General features: G+C 35.3%; 1 protein-coding gene across 3 annotated transcripts in view; it reads right to left on the bottom strand.

Moving 5' to 3' along the window:
* Positions 1-27,809, bottom strand: part of LOC136025993 (uncharacterized) — a 72,758-nt gene that overhangs the window by 12,111 nt on the left and 32,838 nt on the right. For 2 of the 3 annotated variants that reach the window (XM_065702133.1, XM_065702134.1), the window contains exons 4-9: positions 24,599-24,728; positions 17,920-18,079; positions 13,531-13,673; positions 9,523-9,704; positions 6,511-6,607; positions 213-353 (exon numbers count right to left, since the gene is read on the bottom strand). In XM_065702133.1, coding sequence (XP_065558205.1) covers positions 213-353; positions 6,511-6,607; positions 9,523-9,704; positions 13,531-13,673; positions 17,920-18,079; positions 24,599-24,728 — 853 coding nt within the window. The remainder of the gene's footprint in view (positions 1-212; positions 354-6,510; positions 6,608-9,522; positions 9,705-13,530; positions 13,674-17,919; positions 18,080-24,598; positions 24,729-27,809) is intronic. The other variant, XM_065702135.1, reaches the window with a different exon arrangement.

Below are 27,809 nucleotides of genomic sequence, written 5' to 3'. Positions count from 1 at the left end.
TTTATTTTTGTTATTAAGCCGTACTCCTTGGACACATCTCTAATAATTTTTCGAACAATAACAAATCTCCTCGAATTATCTTAAAACCGATTCTTAGAATAAAGTAAGGGAGAAAAGAATAAGAAAACAAAATACTGAAATGGAATTACATAAAAAAAACTAAATAGATTCAATAGCAAGATGAGAAAAAATAAATATCTAGATAGGCTTACCTCCGCTCACCGCGTGTTTTTGCCTTAAAAGACTCAGCGATTTATTATGTTCCGAAATTGTGGCTGTTAGCCAAACTTCCATCTCTTCAGCATCCTTAGATATTTCTGTAAACTGTTTTAACTTTTCAGCTGTATTAGCATCTGTAAACGAACATGCTCTTATTATCCCAAAATAAATATATTAAAAAAATATATTAACAATATATTATATTAAATATATTAAAATATATATTAAACATATATTAAAATATATCAATAAAAATATCAATAAAATATATAACAATAATCAATAAAATATATATATATATATATATATATGTTAAATATATATTAAAATATATTAAATATATTAACAAACGCTTCTCCCATACACAATCGTACTACTTTGCCATCTCCTAAAGCTCACCAATAAATTTGAGTCATTCATTGCAAATTTTAAGAAGGTCGCATTGTACAGGTGATTATTATACTACTACAATAAACAATTCATAAAAAATGAGTGATGTAAAAACTATTGCGGACTAGGCATTAGAGACGTGATGATGGTTAGAAAATGAAATAAAAACAGCTGAACTAAAATGCTGTTTCATGAAATAAAACCACTAAACTTGTATCACATACAAAATTGTTTTTGGTAAATTAATTCCAGATCCTTGCTGTCACACCTACTGTCTACTGTCGCGACTATGACTTCTGTCACACCAAAAGATCGTATCTCATCTTATCACATTTCCACGGTAAATGTTGAAAGCGTTTCCTAACCTGTTCTCAAAAGCAGTATGGGAGGAGCAACGCATGTTCAACTTTACACAGACACTTTAGACCCACATCACTGGCGGATCCAGAGGGGCCGGGGGCCTCGGGCCACAAGGTTTCTCTGGCACCCTCATTTCTTGTTTTTTTTCCGTTGTTCACTCTTTTTTTAAAATAAATTTGTCAATTTCATCAATTATTGCCACCCCCCAAGATTTTGCTAAGGTCCGCCCCTAGCCCACATTACCATACTGACCTCCTCTTAAGAACAGACCAGTGTACACTAAGAAAAAGATACAAAAAAAGAAAAGTATAATGACACCAAATCAAAATTACAAGTCTTTCCTTAGCAAGGTAATGTTTTCCTTAACAGATTTTCTTTTACCAAGAAGTTTCCCTTCAAAAGCTGACAAAATCATTTCCCTAAATTTTTTTTTCTCGAAGAAAGACTAGATGAGTCTTTAATTTCCTTTTAAGTCTTATGGTTGTTTTAATATATTAGAAAGCCGACTAAAAAAACGGATCGATAAAAAACTGAAATTGTTCAAACAATAGGTTCGAAGTTTTTCCTAAAGCACAAATAACATGTACCTACCCACACTTTCTGTAGCCAAAAAGTTGACGAAAAAAGTGATTCTCCTTACCAAAGAAAACTGCTTGTTCAAGTTTTTTTTTTAACTTCAAAAATTATACATTCTGTTTTTAATAAATTTGTAAATGAATGTTTTCAATTAAACCACCAAATGATGGATTCAGCATCTTTTTTCTAGCAAATTTATTACCAAGTTATCACAATTATCCACACAAACAGAAAGATTAATAAATAAATTCATTTAGTACCCATCTTGATTAAAACTCGCATCAACTAATTTTCGACAGGACCTATTCTCATACCGATACATTTTGAAGGTAAGGCAATCTATACATATACACACTAATACCATCCGAGATAGAGCTGGGAACTACCGCTAAATCAAAAGTCATTAAGTTCGAACGCCTCCAGTGGTACAGCCACGTACTAAGAGACATTGATGAGATATGATCGCAGCAGAGTCTAGCACCTTTGTATTGAAGGAAACGGTGCAAACGGTAAAAGAAAACCTGACTACTACCATCAAATTTCACCTAAAGCTTCACAAAATATGGGGAAACATAGGTTCTACGGTGGTTGGCGATCATCCAGCTAACAATCCCTAAGAGACCCTCCTGAAGCCAAACATGTCACCAAATCTCAAACGCCACAATGAACACTGTGGTTCCAGCGCAAAGTGCGTAGCTGTGTTGGCCTCAGGCGGCTTGGTGCTGCAGTGAGTTATTAGTAGTAGTAGTAGTAGTAGATTTATATGCTGGAGAAACTTTTTAAACAATATTTAACAGCATAAACCCTTTTAAAAACCTGTAAACAAATTGTAGTGTTTAGTTAAATTTATACCTCCTCTAGTTGACCAGAAAAATAGAGCTTAATACCGTTCGCAAAAAATCTATCTATGCTCTTTGACAGCTTGGATACACTTACACTATTGATTTAGTTACAATTTTAAGAGCAGAAGTAGTAACACAAGTAGCCCCGAAAGTTTGAACATAATACCCTCAGTCGTTCTTGGGATATAACTTAGATGTCTTATTGGCAATCAGCATACATATAGACCTTTTTGATTTAATCTTAAGGTAACATTTAGTTTTCAAACATAATGCGCAAATTCCATAACTGTATGGGGTTTAACCACTATTCTAATCAGTCTATGCCATTTTACGAAAATGAGTAAAGCCAATGCATTATTTCAGACTTATAGAGAGCAATAGATTACAACTAGGTTCTGGCGTCGGCTGAATTCCATTTCAGCAGCATAATTTCAGTCCATCCAATTAAATAATGGTGAAAGACGGTGTAGTCTTCGTGGCGACTTAAAATACGGTTTGTGGTACACATTTTCAACAGTCAGATTCAATGTTTTAAAACGCAAACTATATTTGGCCTACTCTGGAAACTAAATAGCACGTGTCTTGTTTTGTGTAATACCTGTCTGCTTAATGTAACACCTGAATTTAAATTTGATATGAATGAATTCACAGTCATATGGATTTAAAGCGCAAATTAAATCACAGTACTGCAATGATGTCATGAACTAATGTAAAAAGGCTGCATTTAGCGCAACATTGCATCGCTTTTCGACCTGAACAGACTGCTGTAACACGCGACCTGTGTTAAACAGGTGTTGATACCAACCTTTGTTGGACAACGCTGTTCAGGTCGCTTTTGACCCAAACTTACTGCTGTAACAAGCAACCTGTGTTAAACAGGTTTTGATGCCGACTTTTGGTGGACAACGCTGTTCAGGTGGCTTTTCGATCTGAACACACTGCTATAACACGCGACCTTTGTTAATGAGGTTTTGCTACCACCCTTTGTTGGACAACGCTGTTCAGGTCACTTTTGACCCAAACTTACTGCTGTAACAAGCAACCTGTGTTAACAGGTTTTGATGCCGACTTTTGGTGGACAACGCTGTTCAGGTGGCTTTTCGACCTAAACACACTGCTATAACATGGGACTTTTGTTAATCAGGTTTCGATGCCGACTTTTGGTGGACAACGCTGTTCAGGTGGCTTTTCGACCTGAACACACTGCTATAACACGCGACCTTTGTTAATGAGGTTTTGATACCAACCTTTGTTGGACAACGCTGTTCAGGTCACTTCTGACCCAAACTTACTGCTGTAACAAGCAACCTGTGTTAAACAGGTTTTGATGCCGACTTTTGGTGGACAACGCTGTTCAAGTGGCTTTTCGACCTGAACACACTGCTATAACACGCGACCTTTGTTAATGAGGTTTTGATACCAACCTTTGTTGGACAACGCTGTTCAGGTGGATTTTCGACCTGAACACACTGCTGTAACACGCGACCTGTGTTAAACAGGTGTTGATACCAACCTTTGTTGGACAACGCTGTTCAGGTCGCTTTTTACCCAAACTTACTGCTGTAACCAGCAACCTGTGTTAAACAGGTTTTGATGCCGACTTTTGGTGGACAACGCTGTTCAGGTGGCTTTTCGATCTGAACACACTGCTATAACACGCGACCTTTGTTAATGAGGTTTTGCTACCAACCTTTGTTGGACAACGCTGTTCAGGTCACTTTTGACCCAAACTTACTGCTGTAACAAGCAACCTGTGTTAAACAGGTTTTGATGCCGACTTTTGGTGGACAACGCTGTTCAGGTGGTTTTTCGACCTGAACACACTGCTATAACACGCGACCTTTGTTAATGAGGTTTTGATACCAACCTTTGTTGGACAACGCTGTTCAGGTCGCTTTTGACCCAAACTTACTGCTGTAACAAGCAACCTGTGTTAAACAGGTTTTGATGCCGACTTTTGGTGGACAACGCTGTTCAGGTGGCTTTTCGACCTGAACACGCTGCTATAACACGCGACCTTTGTTAATGAGGTTTGGATGCCGACTTTTGGTGGACAACGCTGTTCAGGTGGCTTTTCGACCTGAACACACTGCTATAACACGCGACCTTTGTTAATGATGTTTTGATGCCGACTTTTGGTGGACAACGCTGTTCAGGTCGCTTTTGACCCAAACTTACTGCTGTAACAAGCAACCTGTGTTAACAGGTTTTGATGCCGACTTTTGGTGGACAACGCTGTTCAGGTGGCTTTTCGACCTAAACACACTGCTATAACATGGGACTTTTGTTAATCAGGTTTCGATGCCGACTTTTGGTGGACAACGCTGTTCAGGGGGCTTTTCGACCTGAACACACTGCTATAACACGCGACCTTTGTTAATGAGGTTTTGATGCCAAGTTTTGGTGGACAACGCTGTTCAGATCGCTTTTCGTCCTGAACACACTGCTGCAACAAGCGACCTGTGTTAAACAGGTTTTGAAGCCAACTTTTTCAAACAATATCTCGTCGATACTGTTATTCGAGTTGAACGTGATCGCATAAAATGGATAAAATTCAGCCAAGCCACTGTAGTCCAGCCGACCAGTACGTAGGCGGTACCCGACTTATCAATGACTTAGCTGTGAATCATAATCAAGTTTACTGGAAAAAAAAAGAGTGCGGATTGACATATTACAGGTATTCTTACTAATTGAGAGTTTACTCATATTCTAAAAGTCTTAATAATTTTGAATTTATTAGTGTCATAAAAGAGAAACGTTTAAGTCTATTTTGTAGTCAGTACAGTGCAAATTATATTCTGCTCTTTAGAAGGCACAGTGGGGGTTAGCCTTACTCGTATTTGTGGTAGTTTCTATTTGTTTTGGATTCGTTCTGGATTCTAAAGGTCCGTATATCAAAACTGGGTGTCGGAGTCCTCGGAGAAAAAAATCCCGAAGAAAGCGTCTCCAAATGTATAAGGAGAATCACCGTCACTACTAATTTACTGGTGTTTTCTGCTTCTGAATAAGGTCCCGGTCTTATACTGTATACGATGAATCGAGATTTATTAAGACCCTTTGTTCAATATTTGGAAATTGATAAGAAACGGACAGCCTTATGGAAATGACGACCTTGGTTATTAGAGAAGGTATGGCAGTGGGCAAAAATTTATACAGACTCCCGTGTTTTATCCATCCCTAAATTAACAAGTTCTTTTTTATACAAGACAAATGGAAAGAAACAAAAAAAAGAGAGAAAGAAAGAAGAAAAAAAGAGGTGATAGAAATTGGTTATTTGAACCAGAATATCATCATTACTACAGAACGACTCGAACTTCAATGCCCGATCTGTAGAGGGGAGTGATACAGCCGCTGTACTACAGTAACTACTATCTCTTTAGTGTTAGCATTCATATGACTACTAAGAAAAATGGCAAGGAAAAAGAAACTGAAGCAAATGGAGACTCAGAATGATGCGGTCAAGATGAGGACAATAAAAAGCACGAAAAGAAAAAAGTTATAAGTTCCAAAAAAAGGAAATCAGAGAAAGGGGCTTGAAACATTTATGGAAAAAAATGTTTATGGGAAGGTTTAAATAGTGGAAAGAATAGCAACAAGCAAATGAGCAGAATAGAGGAAGATTCAAGCAAACCTCTTAAAACATGGTTGAATGGTTGAATTAGTGGAGAGAATATCAATAAATAACGAAACGAGTGCAGATAGAGGAAGAAGAAAAGAAAAGAGAAAGGTATTTGTTTTGATCGGTTTGCCCAAGATAAATTCAGGCAAAAAGAAGGATATAAATAAAACTGTTAAGACTATTGATTTTATATAATTTTGGTAATTAGCTTTACAGATTTGCAAGAGAAAATTAGATGGCCATTCGATTTTTTTGTACGAAGACAAATTTGGAATTCGCCTCTTAGCAGGCTCCCATTTTAACTAATGAGTCGTACATGATTATATTCTCAATAAGTTTGTTTCATGTCATACGTTTTATAATGCACTGCATAAATACACACAGCAAAATATTAAATTTCCTATGTATCGAAACTTGGAGCATACGTTGTGCATGACAAAACAGAATTTCGGCTGAATCGTTTAAAATGGTAAAATTTTAATTTTGCTAAAAAAAAATACTTACCAGGCAACACTGGAAGATTTTTGAAATCTTCACACAATACTTTAAAGACTTTTCTTACGCCGGATACAATCTGGCTCAGAGTCAAAGGAGGTGGTTCCTGGAAAGGGAAAAGAAACAATTAAAATAAATAGACTCCTATATTGCATACAGTACTCTTACAAGTCTAAAAGAAATATTGGAAGCTATATTACTTCTTCTTCTTCGAATAACCGTTGCCACATAGGAGTCATCGATTTGGGTATCTTCTGGCTATTGGCCAAATTGGGCATCAGTTTATGTTGAGCATTGCAAGGATTGTGTGACGGAATATCTTCTTTTCAACGCCGTTGTGTAGATCTTCTTGGACAGTATGCTGGGTATCGTGGTTTTCCTACTTAAAAACGTCAAAACATCGACTAAACTCTTAGTTGAGGTCATATCTTACTTAGAAATAATATAAATTACCATCTAGAGCTAAAAGTACGATTACGGGAATAGTGAAGATGTAATTAATACACATTCGTGACAAAATAAATCTCGATTTGCATGTTTTCAAGATTTTGCAGGCATCTTGACGGAAGAGGTGAGATAAAATTTTAGAAAAAGGTAAAAAAGGTAAAAGATACGGCATTAGACTTTACAGTCCGTACCGGCGGTGCTGATCTCCGTTACTTGGCCCTTCAGCCAGGAAGTGCAATGGGGGGTTGGGGGCCAGCCAACCTGTGCTTTCGCACACCCTTCCTGTTTACCTTCCCCAGATTTCTCCAGGTACCCATTTAGAGCTGGGTCGACTCTGGCTAAGCTTACAGAGTCACGCCACTGACCCCCGTCCCAAACTGAAGAATTGGGTACACTGGGATTCAAACCCGCGTCCTCTCAGACAAGGGATCCCGAATCCAGCGCACCAACCCACTCGGCCAGGGCGGCTTATATAAAAAGGGCCTAGCAAATATCTCGTATGTTAAAAGCACTGATTTTGAATGGACACGAAAACTTCCCTCAGGTCTCCAGTAGAGGTGCTCTGAATTAAAACACAAAATAATAATAATGTAACATTTATAACCCGCTAAAAAACACAAGAGAAAAGTAAAGAATAAAGAAAAAAGAAAGGAAAAAAGAAAAAACAAGACAAATACGAAAACTCAACATATGAACAAAAAAGACGGATGAGCCCATGGTGCGGCCCAAGCTTCCCAGGAACTAACTTTTGCAGCTTAAAGTGAAGTTGCACACGCTTACTGGTCACAAGCGCTACAATTATGAATAAGTTTTCGGTTCCGACTACGTGAAGGCAAATAAAGAAGGAACTTAAGATATTGAAAGCAATACAACACTTAGCATCCATGCATTTTCGGAGACTAAAAATATCAACAGGAAAAAAACACAGCACGACCGCAAAAAGTTAATAAATTGCACAAAGCCGTTCGATTAAATTTCCCCTATATACAAAAATTTCTACTATTTTAGAGCGTCTAAACTGAATCTTTTTCCTAGAATCATCCACAAGCTAATTACGCATACTCATAATACTGGCATACAGAAATACCAAGTAATTTCAAAGAAGAAACAACAGGAATAGTGACGTCAGAACATTCAAGCAGCGATGACAAGGCATGGGAGTTAAAACATAAATATTCTACTCGCACTTTTTTTTTATCTTTTCTATATTACACGAGCACTATAAAAATGCTTGTCTTGTGACCATGTTTTGAATAGCTACAGATTTATATCTTAATTTTGGCTTGATTTTTTGCTCCAACCACAATGGATTGATGTGCTTGGCAATACCGAGCACCCGGGTTTGAACTTCTCTGCAGTAAGGTTGGGCGACAAGCTTGCTACTTGTTCCTGTAAAAAAAAAAAAAAAAAAAAAAAAAAAAAAAGCAGCCGAAACATCAACTCCCATTGACAAGGGTTTTCTTACGCATTATTCCTTTTAGTTACATTATTATATTGTATCCACAAAGGGCAAGTATGGCAGAGGGAGAGTAGCCCCCTCCCTCCTTCCTTAGCTTCCCTCCCAACGACATAAATAATTACATAAAGCAACCTACACATTATTTTCGTTATTTTTTTTCAACAGCCTATTCTCTGTTACTGTTGCCAATAAAGAATATTCAAGGTGTTTGATTTTCCAGGTGATAACTAAAATAAACATCCCTCGTCACCCAGGCATAGGCATGGGTATTTTTTTTATGTGGAAGAGGTGGGGGGGGGGGAGAAATAAGAAAAAAGGGACCCTTCTTTTTTGAGTAGTATATCAACATAGTATGTAAACGTTGGCTAACAGGCCAATGTTTACTGTTGGCTAAAAAATTTATTTAAAACAGATGAGAAGAAAAGCACAAACTGGCAGACTATGTGAAAGATTCTTGAAATTATGGAACAAGCCATAAAACATCTTAAAAATCCAGGAAGAACTGACTACAGGCAATATGTTTTTTTTCAATACTCTCACGCACCCATTGCTGGTGAAGACACATATCCTATTTCAGCATTTCTTGAATAATTATGGTGCATCTTCTACTACGGTGGTTCCAAAAACTGCTTGGGTGCCAACCACGATCGCGGGTAAGGAACTCTAGTTAAAAAAAACTGTTGCGTGATGACGTTAATTACTTCTGTATTTTACAGAAGCATATGTATGGTTAACGGACATGTATTTCGGAGCAGATATGTACGCAGTGAGAGAGAAAATTTCCACCAATCCCATCAAATGTCCAGGTTCCCTTGATTTTCCCTGTTTTTCTGTATATTTCATGCATTCTGTTTTTTTAAGTTCAAGAAGCTCTTTTACTGTTACTGTTGCTCCCACCCCTCAAACTAATTAACCCTGCGGCCGTGTCAACCAGCGAGGGTTTGAAAAATATTAGTTGCCATCCTTATAAACCATGCGATGGCTACCATAACAACATCATCAATTTACAAAAATATCTTCCGTCAACACATAGGAAGGAGTGAAGCCTCTTTCCAATCTATTTCCCTTTCACTCACTCATTCACTGTCCATGCATGCTCTCTCATAAATAAATACCTTATTAATTTTCCCAAGTAGTGATGAAATTGCAGTAAAATCCAAAATAGGAGGATTGTTGTACAACGCTACAACTCTGTCAGAGCTTGAACGGCAGTCGGCAGCTAATTTTGAGTATTTTTCAATTTTCTCAACGTAACAGTTATAATTCTTCCGTGTGTCAACCAAGTTCTGTTTCAGTTCTGAAATAAGAAAAGAATAGTAAAATAATTTCTTTTTAATCCCAAAATATAAAACGCAGCACTCAAGCATACTCAAGCAGACACTTGCCTTATTCGTCAGGTTTGAACGAAAAAACAAAGATTTTAAAAACCGATAATCTTTCTTCATTAAGACAGAAAGAAGAAAACATTAAAAAATTAACCTTCTTTAAAATGGACAGTAGAAACAAATGGAAAATAATATTCCTTTCTGGTTTGATTACATTCCAGTAATAGTTTGGTTCAACACTTAGGGGGGAAGTTAGTCAGACCTAGTGTCCATGGGCATTTGAAAATACAACGGTGAGCAGTTAACATGAACAATAATGGCTATTGACCCTTCAACTACTCGTCACAAACATTCAATATATGCTATTCCTACTTCTGGAAAAACCTTTAAAATCCCCGTTAACAGTCTTATGAAAAAATAGGAATCTTGCACTCAGAGGAGAGTACGGGGTGGGGGGATTTATCTTCTTAAATTTTCTGCGATTGAAATGTGGTATGGTCGAACAGTAGTATACCAATTTTTCCAGTGGCCAGTGAGTATATTTACAGGAGGTTTGCCAGCCCCTTTCATGCGTAAGTCTGTGCCTTCAAAATGTCATTCTTTTCTTCGCTTGCTTTCATCGTTAAATAGTTTCCTAGCCTTGAAAATATCTTAAAGTGCTACTAAAAACCCACATATGCTGTGGAGAATGCTTTCATCCGTCATGACTAATTATATACAATAAAAAGAAAAGAAATCTTTTGCAAAATTTTGCGTAAATGTAGGTCGTAAGCTAATCTATTTGCAATTGTTACAGTTATAAACTCACATTTCATTCGATCGTGGAAAAAACAGACATAACTTTATTTTTAATGATAATTTCGTTAGTGATATAATGACGATTTTAGTGAAAATTTTATATGCAGTGAAAGATTTGCACCATCCAATAAAATCGGGCGAATTAAATTGTCCGCCTTTCTGTTTTCAGCCCCTAATTGTTTTAAACAATTAGGTAAATCTATCTTAATCTAGTTAACCTCACTCTATTTTATCCGTTTCGTCTCTTGTCTCGGCAAGACCCGGTCAACACTAAGAACTGGGCATGTTTTTAATCATTTTCTTTTGAATATATTTAAGGCGAGAGATTTAAGGTCTACTTTTTTCAAAAGCACCAAAGATTTAAGGACTACTTTTGCCAAAAGGGTCAAAGATTTAAGCCATACTTTGGCCAAAAGTGTCAAAGATCGAAGCCCCACTTTTGCCAAAATGGGCCAACTTTTACCAAAATGACAATATACTAAAAAACGAAAAACATAAGTTTGTCATTTTATAGAGTCCAAATCTGTTTCTTCTTTAGTGTCACTACGAGCACATAAATCAAAGAGTTAAAAAACTATCAAATATAGTCAAACATTTTCACCAATACACGACATACAGACAAACTGGAATAAAATACACTAGAATTTACAAGAAGGAGTGATTATCAGAAACAGAAGTCACTCTTTATTTAAAAGTTTGCTTCAATTTTGTAATCCTCTTTGCTTTCATCCTGCAGTGGTGTAGTGGGTTCGACCTTAGCTCGGTAATACGAGACACCAGAGAGCGAAACCGACTAAAGCAGCACACTACAGGGCTAACGTAGGGGGAAAATTATAGCAGTTCATATAACTGACTTACCAATAAAGTGAACATACCACTCGATGCCTTTTGAATATAATAATCGCTTCTACCGTAAATTGAAATTCAAGCACTTTTTAACCTAACCTAAACTAACCTTATTAAAAATAGTTTTAGCACTGAGAAAATACAGCATTATTTTTTCTAAAACGATGGAAAAAATGGCGCTGAGAAAACGTGGTATTATTTTGTGGAAAACGAGCGATAAGCCACACTTTAATTGAAAATTCGTCATTTTTATAAGCTCAAAAAGTGCTTAAATTTGAATTTGTGATAGAAGTAATTATTATGTTCGTAAAGAACATAAAAAAAAGGCATCGAGTGGTATGTTCACTTTACTGGTAAGTCAGTTATATGAACTGTCATAATTTTTTGAAAATTCGTCATATTTAAGAGCTCAAAAAGTGCTTAAATTTGAATTTACGGTAGAAGCAATTATTATATTTGTAAAGAGCATAAAAAAAGGCATCGAGTAGTATGTTTACTTTATTGGTAAGTCAGTTACATGAACTGCTATAATTTTACCGACGCAGGGACTTTAGTAGTCAAGAAGCATCGTTAATCTGATTACTTTTCCTTTTTTCTCTTTAATTAGAATTATTCTTATTTATCTTTTTTTTCACCGAAAAAATCATTTGGAACAAACAAGGGGTTATTTGTAGACCTGAAGGCACCGACATTATCTAAATTGACAAATTTTTTAAGAGGATAGGACAGCTCAGAAGCTGGTGGCGTCAAAAAGAGAGAAATCTACGTGTGAACCGAAGTATTGAGGGTTAATTTTTTAATCCTCACCCCTGCTTGAAGTTGCTCATTTCAGTTACTCAGACACCAGCTGCCAATCGTAGCAGGCAGAGGGAGACAACAAAAAGCCTTCAGAGTAGATTTTATATTACTTTCAGAGTGGTCTAAAAGACGTTGGACCACCCTGTAGATACTTGGTTTCAACAAAGCTTTTAATAAAATCTTTCCAATAACTAATTTTTGAATACACAAAGACACGCTCAAACACACAGACATACTCAAGCTAGACATCGCATAATATTGCAGCAAAATAAAACATACAGACCCAGTTCAACCTTGTCCCTTTGACTTAGTCTGACTTTAAATTAATGGGCAAATATAGAGAGAAAGTGGGGAAAAGCTTTTGAATTTTTTTTTGAAAGGTGCAGGGCAAAGTTTGACTTTTGTTTACCTTTTCAGCCACAAGCGCATCATATTTCCTGTCTGCTAAAAATTTTACATCTTTAGTTACTTCTACGGTGTTCCAGCAGGGAGAGGGGACGTCATTCCTTCGACAGAATCTTACTTTCGCCCCTGTGGCTCATTGGACGCAGTAAAGAAGCAGGGCAAGCATTCAAATATTTCTGTGTCAAATATGTCTGTGCCAACAGGGAGCTCAGCTCCCTGTTGGCTTTATTCAATTAACAGTGTTTGTTTATTTTGTGTGGAATAAAAATCTTGAATTATAAACTGCAGAATCTTAGCAGGTAACTCTGTATTCTATACTAACATACTGAATTGAATTTATTTATAACCCGTTATAATACATATGAAAAACGGTTATAATGTGAATAAAAGAAAAGAGGAAAAAGAAAATGACCTAAAAAACTAAACAACACTTCGCCTTACTTAAGAACAATTAAAACATACAAAAGCGAAACATTCATTGAATCAAAATAGCGCTCCATGGGTGCCGACCAATTCTACTATTATAAGCTTCTATGCTTTTTCTGATAGAAGCATTCGGGTCTATGATGCCGTATCTTTTAATGACCCATGAATTGCTTGACCATGGTGGAAGAGCAAGCAGGTATTTGGCATACCAGAAAAAGATTCGCCGAAGCTCCTTCGTCTCAGTTATCGTAAACGTACGCCAAAAAGGTGCAAGGTATAGGAAATTCGGAAGTGCAGAAGCATTGTAAAGTTTCGCTAGCAGTTCGCGGTTGAGTCGAAGTTTGTTTGCTACCAAGCATCCGTATGCAGTTGCTGTTTGACGTTGGAAATGAAGGATAAAGAGCCTTCTAATTGCTTTAAGAGTGTCACCGATAGGAAGCCCTAAATATTTCATTTGTGATATATATATATGGTAGCATATATGTATAATATATGGATATAGTAGCAGATTTTGTGAAAGATTACCTTCGAAAGCAGAGTCATCCTCAAGATCAAACAGTTTATCCTTCACTTCAGGGGATATGTTTGAACTGCTTAAAGCTTCTTTCAATTCTTCACGTTTTTGTAGACACTCGTGTTTAACTTCTTTTATTCGGTTTGAAAGTAATCTGAAAACAAAAAATTAATTAAAGAAAAAAAAAACATCAAAATGATCACTTGAAAACCAGGATACTATCAAAAATCACTGTTATTATTACTAACTGTCTCTGTTTTACTAGTTACTAACAGTCATAATTCTTATTTTTTTCTTATAATATTACCTAAATGTCTCTTACCTATATGTCTCTCTTTTTTTGAATTGAACTAAATTTATCGAGAAAAAAAAGAAGAAATATATCAGTGAATACCAAGATCCACGGCAATTTATAGACAAAAATAACAAATACTTCAAATTAGTCTCCCCCGCAAGGCTCTATGGCCTGGAAAAAACAGGAGAGAAACAAAAAAAAAATAAACAAAACCTCCATCAAACATTTTTAAATAGTAAACTCACATCAAAAACCCAAACAATACCCCCCCCCCCCCCTCCAAAAAAAATCCAAGCTAGGCAAGAGAGTAGCATATGATTCCATCCACACAAATAAACTGCACACCCAATCCGGAGACATCAACTCCTTGGGAAACCGGAAAAAAATTAATTATTAGCAAAAAAAATCTCTAATATATTTTTTGAAGATACCAAACCAGTGAAAGCCATGTGCAGACTCCAAGAGAGTGTTCCAAATCATGTTACAAACTATCAGAGGGTTAAAGTCAGATCGTATTGACGGAGCATAAGATATCCCTAAATTATTGGAAGGGCGGAAATAATAGGGAAAAGTTGACATCCAAATAATAGAACAGTATGAAACATAAGGCTGAACTAGGCTGTAGAATAGGAGTCTAAAAATTGACCCTGGCAAATTGTGTTTCAATCTTTTAAGAATCCCAAGGCATCTGGAGACTTTCATTTTAATGAGGTCAATATGATGCTTGAAGGGAAGATTGTCATCAAGCAAGATGCATAGGAATCGAACGCATGGATCCTTAGGTCTATTAAGGGAGCCTCTCGACAAATGTATTTCATTTAAACCAGAGCAAGCCCTTGAAACTCTTAGAAAATAAGAAAATATTACTTTCCAACATTTAAGACATGATAATTAACATCAAACCACTGAGTAACTCTTTCAAAAATCGCAATGATGTTTGAATGGAGACCGGACTCAGTTCTACCGGCTGTGCCAAGAGTACTGTCATCCACAAAAGCTACAAATGTATCAGAGAAGGACGAACTACAGTCACAATTAGTGATAGATGCAGCTTGGCAAAGACGACAGCAACTGGTAGGTTTTAGATTTTATACCACATTCATGAGGTCATTAACATAAACTAAAAAGAGTAACGGCCCAACCACAGATCCTTGTGGAACACAAAACTTTATTTCAGACGGGTTGGAACAGAGAGTATTAACTGAGATAACTCGACCAGATAAATATGATAGAACCCAAAAATAATTACTCCCTCGTATTCAAATTCGGAATAGTTTCCAAATAAAAATCTTATATGTTATTGAATTAAATGCTTTTCGTACATGGAGAAAAAGAGCAGCAGGTATTAGCCCAGAGTCGAGAGATGTATGCATATAATTAAAGAGATTCGCACACGCATGCTCAGTTGAGTGCTTTGCCCTAAAACTAAACTGAGAATAATGAAAAAATATTTAGAATTAAGAATCAAGAAGTCATGAAAACATGGCTTTATCAAAAATTTTACTAAACACTGATAAGACAGATATAGGACGATTGCTATCAGGGTCATACCGTGAACCACTTCTAAAACGAATAATAATATGAGCACGCTTTAAAGCCCTTGGGAAGACCCATTTACAAAAGACATATTGACAAGTCTCGTAAGAGCAGAAACGATGACAGGAAGTATGAACTTGAAAACCCCAACAGACATACGGTCTGGGTTAGAAGATGAAGAACCCTTCAAACCATTAAACTAAGAAAATCAATTGGATTATTTTGAAGCTGAAGTAGTCGCTCACCCAAGAAGATGGCCTCACCGGAACTAGAGTCAGCCAAATTCAAATTACCTTGAAACTAGGATTCATCACGTACAAGTCACCCCCCCCCCCAGCTTGGAATAGCCCCATTTCTTGAACAAATAAAACTGAAAAGAAAATAGCAACAAAAAAAAATTTGAAAACATGAACAAAAAGAAAAGAATATTGAAAAAACATTGCTTAAATAGTAGAACCTAGCAAGTTGTCTTTAGTAAAAATGTCTTTCTACCAGTTGATTCATCGGGTTCCCCCTCCCCCCCGTAGATGTCTTCCTACAATTTTATTTCGCCTTTTTAATTAAAAACCAGCATTTTTTAATTAAAATAGTGAAGTTAATATGTTTGTTGATGATTTAAACGTTTATTTTCATATGAATAGTGTATGTAGTTTATATTCATTTATGTTTAGGGTAGTTGGACACTGGAAGGTACCATGACCCTTCTAAGGCTCAAAAACTGAAAATGCATAACATATGGACGAAAAAAGTAAACAGAAAAATCTTTAAAGCAGCATCTCTGCATTTTTCAGAGAAAAAATAAAAAATTATGGCTCGATTCAGCTAAAGGCTAGACGTCAGAAAAATTTTGAAGTTAAAATTAATGCTCACTAAGATATATATTCCCTCTAAAACAATAATATCGGAATATTGGAGGCTACAGTAATGACAGAGGTCAGGTATGGTTCTTAAGTATGAGCGCTCCAAAGAACAGAGGAAAATTTGTTAGGTGTTTTCTAGAGAAATTGCCTACGGATTGTTTTAAGTACCCGACTGACTGACCGCATCTCAAACGGTAGATTATATGAAAAGTGTGTTTCAATCCCGCTTTCTGTGGCTATAACGGTAGAAAGGTTGATATGGCTAGGGCACGTTCTGCGGATGAAGGATGACAGGTTATAAAATATTGTCCTCTTCGGCTAACCGTCTAGGGCTAAATGAAAAGCAGGTCGTTCCTGGTTGGCGGGGGGAAGGGATGAGCATGTCCTAAGGAAAGAATTAAGGAAAAAGAGAACTTCCTAGGAGGGTTTAAAGAGGAAGGTTTTAGTGGTAGCTGTAAAACAAGCAAATTTCCAAAATTCCTGCCATTGTAACTTGGATCAAAAGGACAAGATATTTATTTCATTGGGCTCGTGAGTCTCAGTTCTATCCCCTCACCCAGACAGAATTATGATATTACTTGTACTTTTTCCTAGATAAGGATGGATCTAAACTTGCTTAAAAAATGGGAAAATTATACTTTTTTCAAAGATTTTCTACCAATATTCAACCTATTTTGAATCCAAAAAACCATGTAAACTAGATTTCAAAAATTAAATTTGGTATATGCATAAAGCTGAATCTCAGCTATGAAATAATAGCAAAATTATCGTCTTTCGTCATATGTTAAAGGCATAGGTGTGTAGAAAAATAGCACACCAAAAATTCCACAGGGAACATAAGCCTTAATTTACAAAAATGGATATCTATAATTTACAAAATAAGTTAGAACTTTGCAAAAACTTTCAATTTTTAAAATTTAGGACTAAAATCTATTGCTGCAATGGACCACAAAAACATAGTCCATCACTGGAACTCGGTTCTTGGTTTCGCAACACATTTGAAAGAGACATAGTTCAGAGAGGACGACGATTACTGGACAGGAACGAGTTGACTTGTTTCTAATCGTAAAGCTTTGACTTGAATTTTGTCGACATTATGGGCTTATTTTCTTTAGGACCCAGTGTGAATACAAAATATACTGTCAAAAATATCATAAACTCAATACACGATGCAAAAAAAGAAGGACAAAAAAGTATTAACGGCAAAATAGTTATGAGAATAGCTATGACAAAAGTAGAGAGACATGTTCGAACAAAAATTGCAGGGACACAAGAGCCTCTAAGCAGTAATCATTGAGTAATCAACTGATATTCAGATATTCCTGTGCCCAATTGTTAATACACATATCTGTTTTCGAATTATTTCCCTTAAATCTGTTCACTGCCTGATAGAGGGTTCTATCTCGAAACTATTGCGGATTTAAGACGCTTATTATAACACATTAACTGTACAACAGCCATCTAATATTCCGACCTGATATTACCTCCTTACTTTTCAGAGTCGCTGGATTTCATGGAAACTTTTAAAAAAAGAATTCGTTCCAATTCCCAGTCTAATTATTTCTCTATTTATTTGCACCAGTCAAAACGAATCAGTTTTGACTGGTTCTACAGATCATATTCCTCTAAATAGGAATATGATCCATAGATGCACTCACGAGGATCGATTTACCTGCCATCTATTTCATAAGTATACTTGACAAACTTACTTTGACGTTTCCTCTGCTTCCCTGTAATTCTTCAACGAGGAATTTTCAAAATTTTGAAGCTCTTTGAAATTTGAGGCTGCTGCTTGATAATAAATCTTCTTAGATAGAGTAGAGGCTAGTTGATTTTTCGTTTCAATTGGTGGCGGTAGTATATCAAACCCTAAAAAAGCGATGCATTGAGCTGAGGTACATGTGAGTCAAACATAGACAAAAGGCTGTCATAAACTTATATCAGCTAGGATTCTTTGTTTAAAAAGGCATCTTAACTAGCCAAAACCTTCTTACCCATGCCACATCTATAACTCTAATTGAATTAAGGCAAATATTGACGGTAGGGGCCCTTCAACTTGCGCCCCCCCCCAAAAAAACTGTAAGATTTTGAAGGCTCTAATTTCTTATATTCTCCATATAATTCAACTATATTACCCTCCTCCTCCAATATTTGGTGCTCGTTATGTATGACGTGCCTGATTGACGTAAATTTACTACTACTAATAAACGCCTTAATTAATGCCTAATTAAAAGGCAACATCTTCCTCACTAAGAGCCATTGCTTGGAGTTCTAGTAAAATAGAAAAAATGACTTGAATTAAAAACTATTATCCTTACAACAAGCCTTTTAATTAGGTCCTCTTAACAGAATATATAAAGGTATTATTTGGTGAAAAACAAAAAAATTGAAACAAAAATGCCCCACTATCCAGCTAAAATTGGTCGATATGTTAAATTCAAATCTAATTACTTTACTTTTACTTTATCCAATATTCTTTCTTGTTTTTAATGCAGATATTATTTTAACGTTTTTAACCTAATATCACGTATTATTTTAAACAATAAACGAAAAGCAGGCCGTGCCTGGTTGGAGTGGAGTATGTCGTAAGAAAAAATTAAAGGGAAATGGGAACTTCCTGGGAGGATGTAAAGAGGGAGACTTTGAATAAATTGGGATGGAAGAGGAGCGTGCGTAGCTGTGTTGACCTCTGGCGGCTTGGTGCTGCAGTGAATTGTCCGTAGTAGTAGTATATTATGTAAGTATTTCAAGCATTTTCAAGAAGCAAGCTTTTGAATTAAGGCTTTTATTTACGCAAAAAAAAGTTTAAGATATATGGCTTTAATTCACAAAAAAATAGACAGGTTTTTGAGGCTAGTAATTGTTTGTGTTACAATTATCTAAGCAAAAATGTCACTTAACAGCATACTTTTTTGATGTGACCACACGCCAAAATAAGACCATTTAACATTAGGAAGAGAAGTTTATGAAATTTAGAAAGAAATTAGGGAGAAGTTCGTATTCTTCTTTTAGCACAAAATTACCAGCCACAGTTTGCGTAGTGTTTTTGTCAACATACTGGATTTTGTTCCGATCTTTTAATAAATATTTAATAATGTTTGTTTTCATCTCGTTTTGTCGTTTTCTTGTATTTCTCATCTGTTTAGTACTCAAAAAATGGCCAGGACAAATACGTGTATACAAATGAACTGTGATCAGATGTCTACAGACTGTCACGAGCTTGATGCATTGGTTCTCTAAATCCCAAGTACAGTTAACAGTCTATCAATTCACAAAAATTTAGGCGGGGGAGCCTATTTTCCAATATCTAAGGGGGAGGGGCAAAGTTGTCATTTTTTTCATCCTTTTTTATAAAGTAAATATGCCAAAAAAATACATTTTCAATGAAAATACCCCAAAAAGGTATTTTTCAAAATCTGGGGGTCTAGGGGCACAGGCTCTCCCTGCTCCCCCCATCGATACCATTGACATAGCTGGGATAAAAACACAATATAAATTGTTGCATAATGTAATTTAAGTTGATAGGATTATTTTCTCTTCTTTCTCTCTAAAAGTGAATATTTCGGTTCATCTATTACTTGAAAAATCTCCTCATTAAAAACAACTACTTGACAGAGTTGTTTTTCCATTTTCTTTCTTGGATAAATTTAACCAAATTCCAATTCAGCCCCACCCTTATCTAGGATAAGTCCAACCCTCGTTTAGTCATTCTAAATTTTAACGACAAAATAGATTAAGCATATTTATTGCTTTTCTCCTGATTTGCATTGTAAGATTATTGCTAATCGTGGGAATTGTGATAGACGTGTCCTGAGCAGGTTGCAGTCAACTTTCTGGGATAACTCTGCCCTCTACCTTTCTTCTCATTTACAGAGCAGAAGGCTCTTAAGCTCTTTCTGCCCTATTTAAAGATCAATAATGTAAAGCAAAACAGACCACTTTGTTATATACATGTAAGTTAGAAATTTTCACTTTATCTTCCCCTTGGTATAGTAATAGAAGAGCATTTTAGTAACAATTTTCTCTTTTTTTAGTTGCGTTTTCTTTTGAGGTTAGTTACCCTCTAATCACTTTCGACTATTAAAAAGGGCACAATCCCCTTTAATTTTCTAGAGAAACAGAATTTATAGAAGTTTCTAAGACAACAGATGGTGATCTCAAAACTTCACATGCATTTCGGGAAAATACGAGGTGTGTGAGGGAGTATGCACCCTCTGATCACTCTAAAATGACTATCTAAGAGTTCTGATTGGATGTGTTTGGGGAAACGTTAGGCGTGGGAGGGGGGTTAATTGCCCTCCAATCACTTTCGAGTATAAAAAAGAGCACTACCTCTTTCATTTTCAAATTGATTGAGACTTTTTTGAAGTTTCTACGTCAACTCCTTAGATATGGAGTGTCCTGATCTAAAAAAAAAAAGCGCTATTCCACTACTGCCCATGATTTGGCTTTTGTGTGTTTTTCAGTCCAAAATCTTTTAAATAAAGTTTGAATCTGATATTTACTCACCAATGTCGGATCAAAACATCATTTCCGACCAATTTCAAGCCATTCCCCATCTGGGAATTTCTAAAACCCTGATATCTCCCTCGCGATAAATTTTACGTGCATTCACGATGTCATAAAGACATAATTTCCGGATCTTCAACTACGTTGAACAAAAAGGGTATCTCATAATTTTGACTGAATGCGTTTGAGGAAAAGGTTACGAGTGTCATAGCTTTAATATGATATAGGTTAAAAATAAATAATTAATATTACTATTACTGAAACAGTACCTATACGGTCGTACTAGGCGTGAAAACACATCTAAAGATGTGTATTTATGAAAGTAACTATAGAAGAAGGTGACATAAGGATTGAAGCCTTCCCCTCTCAAAACAACAACAACTTTAAGGTCTAAGCACTTAAGAAAAATTAATTTTTTCGTCATTTTAATAGTCTATATGACAAAATAAATTAGTCGATTCGTTCTTTTCTGTTATTGAAGCGACACCGCGACAGTATGTAAAAAAAATGGAGTGAAAAATCCCAAAAGCTAATCAAGTCTCCCTTTCCACCGACATATTTTTTGGATTTTATTTTCCATTTTCGACGAACTGAGTATCACATTGGTTAATTTCGTCAATTAATAGCTATATTTAATATTTTTATTTCTAGCTATTAAAAAATGGAATAGCAAATTAAAATTTTCATCAGGAAACCTGGAACTTCTTGTTATTTTGTTTGTTTTTTTAAATACTCTTGCTTTATTTGAGCAACAAATAAACAAACACATTTTTGCTTTTCTGGTCATTTTCACCAACAATTGTTAGCTAGAAACTTGTTGGTTAACAATTCTGAACAGCAACATCGCGACATAACACCTGTTGTAGACAAAAAAAAATCTCAAAACAATATTTTTCAGTTGTTGTAGGCAGAAATTGATGAAACCTCATCTAAAGGCCTCAATCGGTTTCTCATAATAACATTTATTGCTAGCACATTAACCAACATAACAACCTAAAAATCATTAATCAAACAACGTTTTCATTTGTGGGTCATTAACAAATTCAACAACCAACGTCATTTCCACCGACAGTTGTTAGAAAAAAAAACTTTTTGGTGGTCAACAACGTCGAACAGCAACGTCACGACACAACACCTTCTGCGAAAAAGAACAAATTCACAAGAACAACATTTTTCTGCTATATTTCGCAGAAACTGAGGAATTTTTACAGTCAATTAATTAATCACTAAAGGTCTATATTAGAAGCTCCTGTAATTCTTTTTATTTCAGAACAGCCGACATTTTCATTTATGAGTCATCAAAAATGAATCCAACTACTAACTCATTTTTATCAACACCATTCCACCATAACGTATAATTGGTCGACAATGTTGAATAGCAGCCTCTCTAGAACACATCTTTTGTGGACAAGAAAAAAAAACAATATCTTTCTGCAATTGTTAGAAAAAGTTGGTACAATTTCCACAATCTAACAGGCACTGGTTCATTTTAAAGACCCCAATCAGTTGCTCCATTTTTTTTTCTTCTAAACACGTCTAAATCACGGGAAGATACTATATTTTTTTTGCAAAACCATCCATTTAATCTCTAAAATAAAGTGAGATATTTTTGAATATCTAATCTTGTTTTACTATTTATAGTACTACTACTAACAACTCAACGCAGCACCAAGCCCCCTGACACCAACAGAGCTGCGCAAGCTCCTCCTCCATCCCAATCTATTCGAAGCCTCCCTCTTTACACCCTCCCAGGAAGTTCCCAGCTATTTATAGTAACTTCAAATAAAGCTTATTTTGAATTATTTAAATACAGTAAAAACTTTATTTGGAGTGAAGGGTGAGCTCTGAACAGAGTGGAGTGAAGCGGGAGAAGAAAGAGCTATTTTGTCCTCAGGAGACTTTGTGCTGCGATGAGCTGTCAGCAAAAACTCCTTTTTTACACCAGTAAATTTTTCCACAGAAAGACATACAAGTATGTTTTCTACGATTTAGTTGAATAGTTACATAGGTTAGTCCCCTCATCTCTTTCCTTTTTTTAACCATTTATGGTAATTATTTTACTTATTTTAAATATTTTACTTTAAATTTCACTTATTTTTTTAACGTTTATCCTCTTTATTTCGTATCTTCTATTTTTTTTATTGATATCATTTGGAAGTTTATTTTATTTATTTTTGCATGTTCAACTTTTGCATCTTATATTTTACCAATTTCTCTTAATCCGCCGCGCGAAAAGTGGGGTAGCAAAGTAGCAACTCTACCTGGCAGTTTTCAAACTTACTGGCAGATTTTGTCTGAAAACGCCATTTTTGAATATAAGAACACTTTTTGCTCAAAGAAAACTGTCAAAACACAAATAGCGCTACTAAAGTGTCAACAGCTTTTGGAATTCTGTTGAATTCTGCTACTGGCAGCTTTGGAACTTTTCCATACCTACTCTTAATATTTTGATCATTTATGTTTGACACCAAAATGAGACCACAATTAACTTTTTTTTTCTTGACACAAGAAGTGAGTTCGGTTCTCCAAGAGCTACTGATAGTCTTTTGGAAATGATTAAAATCATATCTTATTCCAGCAGTAGCCAATCGAAAATACAAAATCTTATTCAAGTCTGAACAGCATTCCAAGAAGAAACCTACTTGGAAAAGTGTCTCTCATATTAATTGAAGATAAGCCGACTAAAAACAGTCTAGTTCCAGCTGATCTTCTCGAAAAGCTGATCATAAACTATGGTACAAAATAAGGGTAAACGGAAACGTTAAGTTTAAAACCGTCTATGGTTTAAAAGAATGGCGAACAGTGGTGCCAGCTGGGCGGAGTTATATTCCGCCCAGTGTCTTTGGGGGAGTTATACTTATAACTTTATACTCATAACTATATACTCATAACATAATTAGCTTTACATATTAGCTTTATTGTTCATAACAAATTTTGGGGATATGAAAATAACTCTTTTTTGGAGGTTGACCCTAACCTGGGAAAATGTAACAAGATTTTTGGTCATAGGTTATGCCACATCAATGATAGATAAATATTGTGTGCAAGTTTTTCAATGCCAATGGTAATGCGAACAAGAAACAAGATAGACACAATCCTCATTTCGACGTTACACCCATGCTGGGTAGCCTAAGAAAAAAAAATTACTGTAAAAGTACAAGGGGGAATTAAAGCAAATGATCCCCTTCAAAGGTCATATACAATCAAAGCAATAATTAAAGCACACGCCTCACTCATGGGTAAGCAGAACATTTAGTCAAGCTGGCTCAAGTAGAAACATTTTGGATCCCCCCTTAGATTTTGATAACTATTACGAAAGTAAAACAGTTCAAAATAGGGATGAAACCTTTTAATTGACAGTGAATATATATAAAAATTATTCAACTGGATATTTAACTGTACTGTAACACATATACAGTGTTCATACTGCTGATGATGAACACTGTATATGTGTTCGAAATATCCAGTTAAATAATTTTTATATATATTCACTGTCAATTAAAAGGTTTCATCCCTATTTTGAACTGTTTTACTTTCGTCATGGAAAGGCAGTGTGGTCTTCGAAGTTATCTACGTTTGATAACTATTCGTTTACATCTTCATTTTTTAAATACAAAAATCCTTATGAATTGGCATCATGAACCACTTTTAAGATAAAATTACGTGATTACCAGACAATTAAGATGATTTTGTTTATTTAAGAAACTTCTATAATTGCTTGACATAGGAAGTGAATCCGACTTTCTCTGAGCATGTCATAGAAATTCCAAACTTTCGATTTAATTCGAATTTCGGTTTAAAGCATTAACCATATGATAGAAATGTACTTGATTATCTGTTCTAAGAAAAAAGAGAAAGGGTGAAATCAAGTAGACAAACCTTCTCGCTTCATTTTTTCCATTAGAATCACAGTAGATATTTGCACTACTATAGACACAAAACTGTCTCCATATGGCTGCATCCATGTTGTGTGGTTTATATTTGGCACCAAAGCACAATTTGAGTGGCTCTATTGAAGAAAATAACTTATTTATTTTTTAAGAAGATTTTGAGGATACAACTTGTAGCACCATAGAGCCAACAAAAGAAAACAATAATTCAGCTCTAGAGGTGAAACAAAAAAATTAATAACCTATCAAGCAGTAATATAAAAGAATCTTTAAAGCATATGTGAAATTACCGCTCCTTGAATGTGCAATTAATAAGTATAAACATTCCTACGGACACTGAGTTTTTGACTTCCGTAAGTACACACGTGCTCAACCCTTTGGGAGAGGGAGGGGAATCAGCATTTAATTGATATCTCGTGGCCAGACATACGTACCTAGGCGGTTCTCGTTCTCGAGTAAAGTTAGACTAAGTTGTGAACGGCACTTTAGAAATTATTAGAATCAAAAATTAAGGGAGAAATATCTACAGAAAGCTTGTGCCTAATTGCCAAGAAAATATGAATATTAACTGATATTGCCTTTGACTAACAAAATATAATCTTAAGAAAAGAAGTTTTCTGATACAAGTAAGGAGCGAAGATAGAACTTATTGCTTCGCAGCCTGTGCAAAATACATTTTTTTTAACAGCACAAATAAAAAGACTAGCAGTATAACCCTATTTCTGTAGGCTTATGTAAAACTAGCACTTCACTGAAAACACAAAAATATAGCATTTTTCCATTAGAATATTTTTTTACACATAAAAACAAAGCACTCTTGGTTCTTGTGCCTGGGTTTTTTGTTTTCATTAAAGCTTCATTCTTTTACAATCTTACTTAAGCCAATAATTACGTTCGATTTTTCTTCCTCAACTAGAGTAATCAATAAAAAAAACCTTCAGCTGACAACTAGAAAAATTTGACTTAGATAGTTTTACTTGAAATTCCTGGTTTGAAAACAAACAGTATTTTAATGAAATTTTAAAAAGATGGCAAATCGGAAACGAAATTCAAGAAGAAAAAATACTACATCTATCTAGCGTCGTTTCTCATTACTAATTCGGTATAATGGCCAACTAGACATATTAATAAAGACAAATAAACTGAAAACATCGTTACATGATCATACAGAAGAACTTATTTGTCATCTGGTTTCACAGTGCTGATCAAAGGAAAAGTGTAATAAGAGAGCAAAAAGGGCAAAATAACGGCAAAGCAATAATGGCAAAATAGAGTCAAAATCAGGCAAAGAAAAAAAAAACCCACAGGCAAATACGGAATACAGAAATACAAAAATACACAAGAAATTGTTTGTCGTCTTGTTTCACAGTATTGATCAAAGGAAAAGTGGAATAGGAGAGCAAACAGGCCAAGGTCATTGCAAAGCATTAATTAACATTTAAGACTGACAAGCGACAATTTTTAAGATTTATTTATGATAATTTTTCACGAATGATAAATAAAATCAGGAAATATGAAGCCTATTTTCTAACTATTAAAGCCCTCGTCTTTCTTCTTCTTTTTGTTTCATGTTCTAATGTCATCTTAGTCTTTCCTGTTTTCTCTACTTTCTTGATTTCTGTTTACCGGTATTATTATTAGTGCTACTTTTTTTTACTGTATTCTACTATATTTTCCATTATCTTTATTTAACGTATTTTTTATGGCTCTTTCAGTATTTTACTATTGTATTTTGCGGCCCACAACAAGCCAAGCTTCTCGGGCCAAATAACCGTTTACATTGGTAACTGAGTTCGAGTATGAATAAAATGATTGATTGATTGGTTGATAGCTACTTGTCTTTAATTTCAAGTGTTCTTCCCCTAACAATCCTACAAGAAGTCACTTTCCAAAGAAAATGCCCCAGATTTTGACACAGACCCGCAAAAACTGAAAATACAGACGATGTTGTGTGCCTTTTTTTCAAAGTGCTGATCAAAGATTACATACAATTAGATTGTAGATTGAAATTGAAATCTAAAACGCGATAAAAAAAATCTGCACACGCACAAGACTATCATGTAGTCACATTTCAAAATCAAACTAAGAAAAAATACTGCAATAGAGTGTATATACATTGTAGACAATTTTTTGGATTTGAACAGCAACGAGTTTTTACAACGGTTTTTTTTTTTTTTAATTATTTTCTGCTTAGCTGTGGTTAGCTTTGATAGGTAAAAAAGGTAAAGGATACGGCATTATACTTTACAGTCCGTACCGGCGGTGCTGATCTCCGTTTCTTGGCCCTTCAGCCAGGAAGTGCATAGGCTACACAAAGGCTACCCTGCATGAACAGTTTAACCGTGGTAGCTGTAAAAATACTCTCACTGGATACTTTTTGAGATTAAAGCCTTCTCCACTCAGGATAAAAGCAACTGGTAGTCCTATGAAACATAGGTGTTTTGGAGATTCTTTGTCTGTTGCTTGTTCCAACCACAGACCCATAGCCCCTTACAGCTAATTTTAAAAAATGGTCATCAAGTTAATACCATCAAGTTATTTAAGACACGCTGAATCTTGCTATATAAAAAAGGGTTGTGTCGTCGTTAATTCAGTGCCAACAACAAAAAAATTCTTATGATATAATAACACAGTAATTTAAATGATACAACTTTTCATTAGAATAAACCTACAGAATATGTACCTTTAGTGTACAGTAAACAGTATATACTTACGAATTTCCAAGTAAAGTACAGAAATTTGCCGTTTCCAAACAAATATTTTGTAGAAATCTATAGTTTCCCATTATAGTTATTGGATTTTTATCATTTTTTTTATATATATATTTTTAATGTCTCAATCTTTCAACTGTTCAAGACTGTTCAAGTTGCTTAAATAAGGCATTTGTACATTTTGACACAAGTTCATTTTACGAAAAAATTCATGTTTTTAGTATACAAGTCCTTACAATTTTAAGCAATGTGACTGACCAGCTGACGTGAAATTATACCCAAGCTTGACAACCAGTCTTTATTTTGATTATATACCAATTTACCTTCCTTATTTCTGATCCCTGTGTTAGTCGCATCAATTCACGACGGTTTATGGGGAGGGGGGTAGATTCGTCATTTTTTTTAAGCTTCTTTGATGAAAGTACCAAAAAAAGGCGTGTTTCAAGGAAAATACGCCTTAAAAAGGTATTTTTTCAAAACCTAATTATT

Source organism: Artemia franciscana, chromosome 4 (assembly GCF_032884065.1).
Source record: "Artemia franciscana chromosome 4, ASM3288406v1, whole genome shotgun sequence".
NCBI lineage: Eukaryota > Metazoa > Arthropoda > Branchiopoda > Anostraca > Artemiidae > Artemia > Artemia franciscana.
The sequence above is the reverse complement of the archived record's forward strand: the minus strand, read 5'-3'. Positions and strand labels throughout refer to the sequence as shown.